The sequence below is a fragment of the Epargyreus clarus genome, unplaced genomic scaffold (assembly GCF_041222505.1).
Source record: "Epargyreus clarus isolate Ecla_fem2 unplaced genomic scaffold, WU_Ecla_fem_2.2 ptg000023l, whole genome shotgun sequence".
Taxonomy (NCBI): domain Eukaryota; kingdom Metazoa; phylum Arthropoda; class Insecta; order Lepidoptera; family Hesperiidae; genus Epargyreus; species Epargyreus clarus.
Genome location: NW_027332230.1, coordinates 4,161,191 through 4,172,634, shown reverse-complemented (window position 1 = coordinate 4,172,634; position 11,444 = coordinate 4,161,191). Strand labels below are relative to the sequence as shown.

The window sequence follows — 11,444 nt, the reverse complement described above, 5'->3', positions numbered from 1 at the left end:
AATATGTGTTTAATTTTTTGCTAATACATATATTTTTATCCAAAAATGCCAGATATAAATTTTGTTATTGCTTAAGATGCCTACTGTGTTATGATTTTTCTTTTACAAAAATGTATGCCTATGTTTTTAGTTATATACAAAAGTGTTTGATTGTCTATGATGTTTGTTATGATTTTTTTTAACTGGATTTGAAGTTTGAACCAGTTGTTTGAATTTGTTTTGACAGTTTTTTAAATTTATCTAACATGGTTTTCAATATTTTGCTTTTTTAGAATTCCACAGATTTTGTCAGTTCGTTTAGTTCTTAAATAAAAGATCAAACAATTGTTATAATGGAGGGCAAATATACTTTCCCTGAACCCTCTTTGGAAAAACAGTTAAAAGGTCATCGCAACGGTATAACTGCACTTTCATACAGTCCAAATGAACAGCAGATAGCTAGCAGTTCCTTAGATAACACTGTTTTGGTAACTATAAATAAGGGTCTAATTTTGTTTAAAAGTAGGTACAGCTCTTTATCAATAATGTATTATAGATATTTTGTATTTTCCATAGCTCTGGGACCTCCGTGGAACAATGCGAAGCTACAGGTTTCAAGGACATGACGAGGCTGTAATGGATGTGAGCTTTTCACCTTCAGGCAAATATATGGCATCAGCTTCACGCGATAAGACCGTCAGAATCTGGGTGCCGACCGTTACCGGAAGTACCGGAGTCTTCAAAGCACATTCACAGACTGTTCGATCAGTCCAGTTCAGCCCAGATGGAACAAAGGTAGCAAATACCTATATATTTTTTAGTATTTGCTTATTTGGTGAAATCAGATTTAATTGTTGTTATGTTTTAATAGTTTATGAGAGTATAATTTAGAAAAATCTTCTGTTCCCCAGATAGTAACTGCATCTGATGATAAAATTGTTAAGCTGTGGTCTAGTGACAAGTTAAAGTTTTTGACATCATTTGTTGGCCACACAAACTGGGTAAGACGAGCATGTATGTCTCATGATGGATCTATCATTGCTTCCTGCTCTGATGATAAATCTACACGACTTTGGAACCCAGAGTCTGGGCAGTGTATTCACACATATAAGGATCAAAAAGGTCACGGTTTATATTTGGCATGGCATCCTTCTGGATGCTATATCGCCATAGGAACGTCTCATGGGAATGTGAAACTTTATGATGTTAGAACTCATAATCTTGTGCAATATTATAGGTAATTATTCTTTGCTAGATAATTTACTAAAATCAATAATACTATATAAGATAATTGAAACTTCATTTAAATAATAATCGTATAAGAAAAACATCTTTAAAATGTTTTCAGTATACATAATGATGCTGTAACACAAATAGCATTTCATCCCAGTGGAAGTTACATACTGACATGTAGCAGGGATGGAAAAATGAAGGTACATATTTGAAACTTAAACCCTTATAATAATTTATTCATTCACAAACTTGCATTGGGCATTCAAGCAGCATGTTGTTATATGTTCCAAGTCTCCTCCTATTCTGGGCAGAGCTGTGCCCAGTATAAAGACAGTACTGGTTGCAGAATAATTTATTATGAAGCAAATATTTTCAAATATCATTTAATTGAATAGTACTGTAGTAATATCTTGTATACATTTTGTTTCAGATATTGGATTTACTGGAAGGGCACCCAATATTCACATTAAGTGGGCATAGTGGTGCTATTAATGCTGTGAATTTTTCTCCAAGTGGTGATGGGTTTTCTTCTGCTGGAGAAGACAAGCTGGTAAATATTTCAAAATAGTCAACTCTCAAGATATTGAAATCATACATTGCATTACATTTTCTTTTTGTCAGTTTAAAAAAGTTCAGTATTTTATTATCATTCTTATCAACATTATCTTTTATTACAGGTATTTTTGTGGAAGACAAATTTCACTGAGCTTGCGGATGAATTAAAGGAAAATGTTGAGCAAAATCAAATACCTACTCCTAAATCCCAAGCTTCTAAAACTACCACCATATCAAAAGGACGAAATCAGGTTATCAAAAAGAGATAACAGTATTGTAGCAACTTGAGAAATTTATTAATAATAGTAGATTACTTTAATATTGTATTTGTCCATATATCTTATTCTAATCATTTATTTTAATTTAGGATTCATCTTTGAAAACTGTCACTACCAAGTATACTATAGCTCTTCAAAAAATTGAATTTATGGAGAAATGCAACCTCAATAAATGCATTCAAAAACAATCTCATTCATATTAAAGTGTCTAGAGTTGGATATCATTAATACAATAATAGTCTGCAAATCAGGCTGCAAGGATATGGCACCAGTGCTACCACGGTAACAAGTATCCTGTGACAACATTTGTCCATGTTGATGATGATCCTCAATCTATTAACGGTTCTACAAGTTTCCGGGATTTTCCTAATGCTAACAGCACCATGATGGAGCCAGAAAATATTGGTCCAACTTCAAGAAATACATCTACACCTTTAGAAAAGTCTAAAGAGCAGTCCTTTGAAAGGACAACACCTAGAAACTGGACTGTGGAAAGTCAATATATTGACTACACTTCACATCACGTAGGAAATATGAGTCACATTCCCAGAGTGTCACCATCCCCTGCCACATACACAATACCCTCAATAATAAACAAATCAACTGAAACAGAAAACATTCAAGAAGATTTATTTGGTATGATCAAACTGAAGGAGGATGATATATGTTATACCAGCGGAACTATAGAATGGGTGGGCAGAAAAAGGAGCTTTCCATTAAATAGTGGTTTTAAAATACTAAATGGAGATTATAAAGTTAACAGTGAGCCTGTACTTAAAAAGATCAAAAAGCATGATAAAACATATTCATGCGGTGTTAATAGATTAAAGGAATGTGACTGTGCTGACGTTTTGCCAACTGTGAATGCAATTGTTGACCATTTAAATGCACTTCATGAAGCAGTGGACTTGGTGGACTTAAGGCTCAATACACTTGAGGATGTTATGAGCCAGAATAACAACTAGTTTATTGTATTATAATAAGCTGTTATGTTTAAAATATTTAATATTGGTAATTTGAATTGGAATTGATAATAAATAGATATTTAATATGGATTGACTATTTTATAAAAAAAATTAGATTATCTTTAAAAAATATATATTTATTAAAATACTGTAATAATCATAATTAAAAAACAAATTTCTATAAAATGTACAAAAGGAAGATTGAAAAATCTTGCCATTATGATAAAACAAAAAAATAATCTTATGAATTTGTGAATGCTGCCTGTCTATTTATTGTGGTTGTAAATAGTGATAACTTAAATATGATAAATCTAGCTACACGATAGGTATGTAATGTTTTACTTCGATTAATCCTTCCCATAAACATTCATGATAATACCTGTTCTTATGTTACATTATCACATTTGAATAAAATATATATGTATTGTACATTTATTGTACTCCAGCATATGTAGTTTTCTTCCCGGTTTTCTTAATGACCTCCAGAAGTTGATCTGCACTCAGTGATGAAGTGACTGTAACTTTTTGGTCAGGTAAACTTATAGCAATATCATCAACTCCTTGTCCTTTTAACCTGTTTAGAACTCTCTCTACAGCTCCTGAACAACCCTCACAGGTCATTTCTACATTGAAAATGTGTGTCTGTAAAAGAATTTTTGGTTTAAATTATGTATTTAGTTAATTCATATTTGAAAATAACAAATATAAATGTTTTGGAAGTTTATCAGTGTTAATATACTTATACATAATGCTGACTGTACACACTCGTCGAGTGTCTTGCTGAAGGTCACATGTGAGGGTTTGGAAGAGCACGCTATTTAAATACTCCGAGTGTAAGTAAGACTTTAGACACCACTTATCATAATATATTTGCTGAATGAGCTTAAACAATGGGTAAAACTGTTGCTTTTTAGCTATCAAAATTATTTTAATAATTCCAATATATTATCAAAGAACATGGTAAACAACAAGGCCTTTTTCGCCTCATAAGAACCTTTGGCTCTGGCAAAGTATGGCGCAGAAACTGATGAGAGCACCAAACTCGCTGTCAGCTTTTCTCGGTGAGTGTCTACAGCCGGCATAATTTATTAAGCTTTTGAGAAAACGATGTAGGTAATTCTACTCCATTTTTAAGTAAGATATTATAGTAAATATTATTTATAAAGTCTTCTTACCGACGACATGATATTGTATATTGATACAGGTCACAAAACAGATTTGAATTGTAATGTTGTACTTGTTGATTAGAGGAAAGCGCAACCACGCGTTGTGAACCTAATAGCACTACTCAATTTACCTGCTGCTCTATCAATTTTATTACATTGAGATATAAGAGTGAAATCAATATCATTTATCAAAGTGAACGTACGTAAAGACGTATACGTAGACGTTATACTTATGTATGTTGTCATCAGATATGTCAGGAGTACGAGGTTCATTGAACTTTATTCATTTTTAATTTGATTACGTCGTTGCATTTCGTTTGATCTACTGCTCAAATTAAAAATTATGTGTATGATCGCAATAATTAATGATAAATTTATAATATTCTTTTTACGGATAATAGGGGGATAAATTTAATATTTTGTTCAGCTTTTTTAATTAAAATGTTTTTAGAAACTTAAAAGTAATTCTGCAATTAACATTATTTTAATATTTTTACGTGACCCTATATTATTATTGTTACTTTATAAAGTTGTTATTGTAATTAAAAAATAAATAATAAAAATATCATTTTGTCAATTATGTATGTTTGGTATCATACACTTTTGCTATCTTCTTGTGAAGAAAAATGATATAAAAAAATTTGATTGGTTGGTTTGACAAGTAGGCAATTGGGATTCGGTGTGCCTGTGAAACTTTTATTTATTTAATTTTGTGTAATTTCATGAAAAAATATTTGAACAAATGATAACATGTCACTCAGGGATGATCTCAGAAAGCTGGGCTGGTAAATGATATACAAATATCGTGATATTTGGATGTGTTTTTTCTATTATTGCTAATAACGATTGTATGATTCTTCCAGGCACTTGACTGAAGAAGGTATTGATATTATTAGCGAAAATGGTCAAATAGACGATGTAAATATTCTTTGTAAAAGAGCACTAGATGTAAGTATGTCGGTCACGCGAATATTTTGATTCGGCATGAAACGTCGACTGTATTGGAATTGAAACCTTACATACCATAAACGTATTTTTCCAGTTTGACTTGAGGGACGTAGGCGAAGCAGCGTTCCCTGAGGACTTCCCCAAGGATCCAACTAAACTAGAGAAGCCCATAGTAGTTCAAATTCAGAAGATTCGGAATGTTTCGGCGCCGAAAGCAAACGAGGATTCCAGCTCCGCGCCCCGGATGTTGAAACTGACGCTACACGATGGGAAGTCGACGTGCACGGGCCTGGAGACCACCTCCCTCCCGAATATCAACATCAACATCCCCCCAGGCACCAAGTTGCTGTTAAAAAACGAGGGCTTGGAAGTATGTCATTCAATAATATGGTTATCTCCCAGCGTAATAACATTAATGGGAGGAAAGGTGTCGCATATGATTGAGAAGTGGGAATTGAATCGAAGTCTCGCTAAGCATACAAGAGGTGAGTTTACGTGTTTAATTCCAATGCTAAGAAATATTGTGATCGAACTGTATTTTTATAATGTCTTAGGGGTCCCTTATGTAGATTGCAGATTTGCTGTCAGTGTTAACAAATTGTGTTACAAGTGAACTCAATATATTCAAATTTGTGCAGTGGTGTGCGGGTAAAATCAAATGCATGTGACAGCGGCTCAGCTAGAGCCTAGTGCGAGACATCTAGGTAGGCATTATTGATCCCCTATGAGTGTGCATTTAGAGTATTGACCATGACAGATGGGTTTTAAGACATTTTTCATAAGATTGGTGTAATGAACATGTATTCCACCTGATGTTTGGTGGTGACTGCTGCCCACCCAATTACATATAGAATAGATACTACCTGAACCCGACACATTCATTGCATTTTTATACACGTCGACCTAAAATTCTCCTGACATACAAATTAATAACTGCTTCATGCTCAAAATGGGGGGGTATCTCCCCAGTGGAAACTCATAAGCTCTACAGCCAACATGATTCCACTGGATACTTATTTTTGAATAGCAGTTGTAACATCTTGTAAGAGACCTTATATGAGTTATTAAATACAGTTATAAAATAACTGAACCAAGATTACCAAGTATTCAATGAGCTCTTGGTTTGCCTCTATCATCAATTTATTTATTTGAATAATAAGAAGACAATTATGTATTAATTAAAATTTTGCATACCTCTAAGAGGTGTAATATAGAGGACAATTTTGAGGATATAACAACTGTATACCTATATTAAGCAAAATAAATGATTTGATTTGATTTGATTTGATATACTTGCCTAGTATTAGCGGCAAACATGAACTGCAATCAGACTTTTATATAATTAACAGTTGTTGTGTGAGAGTATTATGATGCAAGCAAATAATGAATATCATATGTATATTGTTAATATTGGTACCCTCAGGTGGCATTGGCATGGAGGGTGGTCCCCCACCATGGATTCCGTTTGGGCAAAGATTAGAAACCGTGCCAGTAGATAAACAGTTCAAGAGTCTTCAAGAGCCATTAAAACAAGATAATCCTGAGTTTGAAGCTCAAAGGAAGGGGGCCATTGCTGAGGCCCAGAGACTGTCTGGTGTTAAAAAGGTAACATTTTTGATCTTGCGCTGGTCACCTGCACAGGTTTACTCCCACACATAGAGTGGTCTATCCGCGCAGGCATACCTGTACACCTCTCGCAGTTATATCTCTCTGGTGCAGAGTAGTGTGTGTGGCAGGCATTACATACTTTACTGCTCCTTATATAGGTTCCTTATATAGTAACAAGACATCTCTTTTGATGCATATCATATTTAATGTTGTGAACTTACATCATATGGAATGGCAAATGACTGCATAATTTACTATGAAATGACACAAATTTGATACCTATGATAACTTACAATCACCTTTTGCATTGTGAATGAGTCAACATTGATTGTTTACTACGTCCAGAACTTCAATACTTAGTTTTATTTTCTAGGTTTTTGCATGTCAGATTAAACTACATAATTGATCTTTTCTAATATATTCTAGGTATTTGGTGGAGGTACTAAGCCACTATTGGATGCAAATGTGCAAAAACTGGTTGATGCAGGATTTTCTGAAGAACAAGCTGATAATGCTCTTAGGTACACAAAGAACAATGTTGATAGAGCATTAAGAATGTTACAGAAGAGAGATAACTCTGAGAATAGGAAAGAGAAGCCTAAAGAGCCAGAACAGCCAAAACGCAAGAGTAGGAAACAGGAGAACAATGATGAGGATGGAATACCTGTAAAGCCATCTGGGAAAGTTTCATTGTTTGATTTCCTTGAAGACAAACTGCCTAATGTACCAGACAAGGATAAAAATACCCGTCAGTACCATTCAAATTCAGATGATAGATCCGACAGGGGTTATGGTGGTAGAGACAGACATAGTACCAAAAATAATGGTCGGCATGGGTCTAGGTATGATGGGAGTAACAGACATAAATCAGATGGCCGCCATTACAATGATCATCACAGAGAGGACAGGAAGTATAATCAGAGTGAAAAACCACCACGATTTCAAAGGAAGTTAGAAGAGAGAAATAAACAGCAGCAACAACAACATCACCACCAACAACAACAACAACAAACACATCACCAACAACATCAACACCACCAACAACATCAACAACTCCAACAACAGCACCATCTCCAACAGCACCAACAACATCAGCAGCACCAACAACATCAACAGCACCAACAACATCAACAACACCAACATCACCAGCAACATCAACAACACGAAATACAACTGCAACAAAATAATGTCAATTACAATCTAAACTACAATAATTCATATCAAAATCAGTCTCAGTATAATGACAGAAATATGAGACACGACAGAAACATGAATGACAAAATGCAGCAGCCGCAAAATTATCGTATTGACACCATAGACAACATTGTGGAGGCTACAGCTAATTTGAATCTTCTGTCAAATCAATCACGGCCTAATGAGGAAGTACCTCGCAATTATCAACCCCATCCGGACCAAGTCTATCAGCCTAAAATGTCTTACATACCCAATCAGGCCACTCCAGATATTACGCCATTTAGGAGGAACAACGATATGCAGAAGTACCAGGAGCACTCATATCATAGACAGCAACAGCAACAACAACAGTCTAACGGTTACATTGAGCAACAACAAAGCCCGATTTACTCAATGAATTACATGGGAAATGCGCAGCCTGCCTACGATAACCGCCAGTACGGTTACGGTGGTAGACCGCAAGAGTATAACGCGATGCGGACGGGCGGGCCGTTCCTGCCTGGCTCTCTACTGGGTTTTCAGAACGCAGCTGTCAATGAACAAGCCCGCGCCATGCTCGGCGTTGCTGATATTAACTGGAAAGTCGGTGATCGATGCTTAGCGCTGTATTGGGAGGATAACAATGTGAGTAGTGTGTGAGAATATGTTTACATTAAATTTTGTCAATGTGTGTGTTTGAGAAAAAGCTAACCTGTTTCTTAATTATTTTTTTTAACTTTCACTTTCAATTACATGTTATCAATACTGAAAGTTGCTTTCATGTGTTTGTTTATACTATGCAAAAAATGTTCTAATAATGAATTGTGTACATCTTACAGTACTATGAAGCTGAGATCACAGGCACTTCTGCGAATACTGTTGTAGTTAAATTCTGTGCTTATGGCAACCATGAAGAAATCCTCAAGTCCAACTGCTTGCCCTTCCCCACTCAGGGTAAGTTTTCTCAATATATTTTTTGAACTTGTCTCTAGATCATGTGAGAGAAATTTCAATATTTTAAAATTTACATAATCAATATGATGTGATATAATTATATCTGTAGATGGAGTTATTAAATGTTATTAAATAATTATATCTGTAGTGGGGTATACAGGCACACTGATAGCCACATTTATTTCACAAGTGAGTTATGATTTATAGTATGGTATTGTTTTACTGTAACTACAAATTTTATTAGCTTAGATTACATGTTTTATAATTTTGATACATTAACTTTAGCTATTAAATTAAGAATAGATTTGAAATAAAAATGTTTTATTGGTATTAAGTGAATATCTAGTGAAAAGATTTAAAACACAGGTTAAGCTAAATAATTTTGTATCTCGATGTTCTGTTTCTTTGGACACTCTTCGTGCACTTACATGTTACATCGGCTACAGACTCACGCTGAGAACCCCCGAGAACACCCGAGAAGTAGGGATGTGACTTGGCTGGGGAGAAATCGATTTTTATATTATACGATTTTTTTTACTAAAAATAATCGATTTTTAAAATTTCTATTTTTCACGACTTTCAACATGCTGCTTTAAGTTTGTTGTATTGCTGCACGTTTTAAGTTCTTTTGAGCAATATTTACACTTTATTATAAAGTAAGCCCTCCAACCACTTTTTGGTCGTTTAGTTGACATTTTTATGCAAAACACCACAAGTAATAAACCGCAAACTCACTTGCACACTTAATCAACGGGCTATATTGTAAAATTTATTAAAAACAAAGTTTGAATTTAAACGGGGAAGAAACTTCTAAATCCACCGTCTATGCAAAATATCAAATGACTGTACTGTTTTACCAACCGACTTTTCGAGTGCTGCCATAATAAAAAAAATACGTTATGTTTGTTAGACACTAGATGGCGTTGCTATTATAGAGCTGCTGTTAAAATATCGAATCGATTATATTTTCACATCCCTACCGAGAAGCGTGAATGTGATTTTGCCTTCTCGTTCTCACGCTCTCTTGTTCTTCGATCGGTGTCGGTATTTTTGCTCGCTTCAAAGGGTTTCTCAGGCGAGAAGGGAGAACGACATCACATTCTTCTTCGGTGTCTGCGACCATTAAATTGTATGTTGTTGTGTAGGTAGAACCGCCGCACTGTCGTCCGTCCTGAATAACCGTGCGAATAAGAAGTTCTGATGAGTGTAGATGCCTTTTCGATTCTCGCGCAATTTCACGACTATATTTCTCGCGTGAATCTGTAGTAGGATAGAGGTGACGTTTATCAATGTGCATAGAGCGTGTCGATTGACCGTGCCTTTTCGTCTGCAGCGTCCGGCAGCGGCGGGTACGCGGCGCGGCGCGCCTAGTGGCAGGCGGGCGCGCGCGCCGCCGCCGCCAGCTGACGCGCGCCGCCCCGCGCCGCCGCCGCGTCGCCCCGCGCCGCCGCCGCGCCGCCCCCGCGCCGCCGCCGCCCCGCCCCCTCGCCGCCGCCGCGCCACCGCCGTCACGTCGCAGCCACGTTCCGGAACCGTCGATAGCGGAACGCCGTTTGTCCACCGCCTGACGGTGGCGGTTGCGAGCTGATACCGATAATTAATGACGGCGCCGAAGTATCGTACATATATTTACCATAGCCGCTCGTCCACCGCACGTCCGTCACCCGAGCACCGTCATCCCGGCCGCTGATATTTCGAGTAGATCGGCGTGACCGCTCGATCGGCACCGAGATGTTGAGATGGGCCGATGTGTCGGCAATATAAAACACGTTGGATCTTGTCCATACACTGCCGTCACACGCGTGACAGCTGGAACAAAATAAACCGCTGATATTAGTCGGGGTGGAAAAACTATCACCGTCAAGTTATATTAAAATCGGCCCGAAATAATCTCGTTCTGGGTCTCGGCTCAGTGACGGTGGCAGTGGACAAACGGCCTAATGCGGCCAGCTGCTTGGACGGACTCATCCTCTAATTCTATTCACTGGAGGGCAACACTCGCTCGGTCTCTAGGAAGTTCCTAGGGATTACACTAGAAATGTCTCCTTTATAAGTGAAAATACATTGCGACTTCCTACGCTCATAGTTTCTGACATATACTTTGTATTTTTTTTAATTTATTTCAATTATCATAATTTAAGTAGTATCGGTTAAAAATAAGTTCGTATTGTCTGTGTTAACAATAACATTTGCTTAGTTAAATCCCTTTTTAAACCTTATATTGTTTTTTGTCGTTCTATGTTATGACTTTGTACCCGCGCAGCCCCCGCGATCTATTCATAAAGGCTTAGCAAAAAAGTCTCAAACCACCTTGTACCCAAATCGGGTCACACTTGTAAGACCTGATACAAGTTTGATACTTACCGGGTACGATTGATTTTGGATCGGAGGCCAGAGGAACCGCGGTGTAGGAGAATCGCTTTCATTTATGAATGGATTGACATGTGACGTCACGGAGTGTTGTATAGACCCGCGTTTATGGGGGTCCGCGGTGTCATCTCCGGACCATACATAAATTGCTCATTAAATGCAAAAGGGCCACAAAACGAAAAATCAGCAAACCAGTTTTATTAGAAAAACGTGAT

The 11,444-nt window shown here is 36.7% G+C and overlaps 3 protein-coding genes across 3 annotated transcripts; 2 read left to right on the top strand and 1 right to left on the bottom strand.

The window, feature by feature from the left end:
- Positions 1-176: 176 nt before the first annotated feature.
- Positions 177-3,458, top strand: LOC140751510 (uncharacterized). The gene is made up of 7 exons (XM_073085401.1): positions 177-467; positions 556-774; positions 891-1,216; positions 1,328-1,412; positions 1,643-1,762; positions 1,890-2,018; positions 2,297-3,458. Exons 1-7 carry the CDS (start codon positions 333-335, stop codon positions 3,008-3,010), a joined length of 1,728 nt encoding a protein of 575 aa, XP_072941502.1. The 5' UTR covers positions 177-332; the 3' UTR covers positions 3,011-3,458.
- Positions 3,127-4,384, bottom strand: Atox1 (Antioxidant 1 copper chaperone). Its single transcript, XM_073085400.1, has 2 exons — positions 4,186-4,384; positions 3,127-3,652 (listed from the first exon to the last, which is right to left on the bottom strand). Exons 1-2 carry the CDS (start codon positions 4,192-4,194, stop codon positions 3,443-3,445), a joined length of 219 nt encoding a protein of 72 aa, XP_072941501.1. The 5' UTR covers positions 4,195-4,384; the 3' UTR covers positions 3,127-3,442.
- Positions 4,385-4,830: 446 nt separating this feature from the next.
- On the top strand, positions 4,831-10,282 carry LOC140751721 (tudor domain-containing protein 3). The gene is made up of 7 exons (XM_073085752.1): positions 4,831-4,961; positions 5,040-5,124; positions 5,219-5,609; positions 6,548-6,729; positions 7,159-8,550; positions 8,745-8,859; positions 10,193-10,282. The coding sequence occupies exons 1-7, from the start codon at positions 4,927-4,929 to the stop codon at positions 10,228-10,230; spliced, it is 2,238 nt and encodes a 745-aa protein (XP_072941853.1). The 5' UTR covers positions 4,831-4,926; the 3' UTR covers positions 10,231-10,282.
- The last annotated feature ends 1,162 nt before the right edge of the window (positions 10,283-11,444 follow it).

Coding starts and splice junctions, on each gene's coding strand:
- LOC140751510 (XM_073085401.1), top strand. CDS start 333: ATGGAGGGCAAATATACTTTCCCTGAACCCTCTTTGGAAAAACAGTTA. Junction 775..890: donor TCAGCCCAGATGGAACAAAG/GTAGCAAATACC, acceptor TCTGTTCCCCAG/ATAGTAACTGCATCTGATGA. Junction 2,019..2,296: donor TATCAAAAGGACGAAATCAG/GTTATCAAAAAG, acceptor TCTGCAAATCAG/GCTGCAAGGATATGGCACCA.
- LOC140751721 (XM_073085752.1), top strand. CDS start 4,927: ATGTCACTCAGGGATGATCTCAGAAAGCTGGGCTG. Junction 4,962..5,039: donor GATCTCAGAAAGCTGGGCTG/GTAAATGATATA, acceptor TGATTCTTCCAG/GCACTTGACTGAAGAAGGTA. Junction 5,610..6,547: donor TCTCGCTAAGCATACAAGAG/GTGAGTTTACGT, acceptor TGGTACCCTCAG/GTGGCATTGGCATGGAGGGT.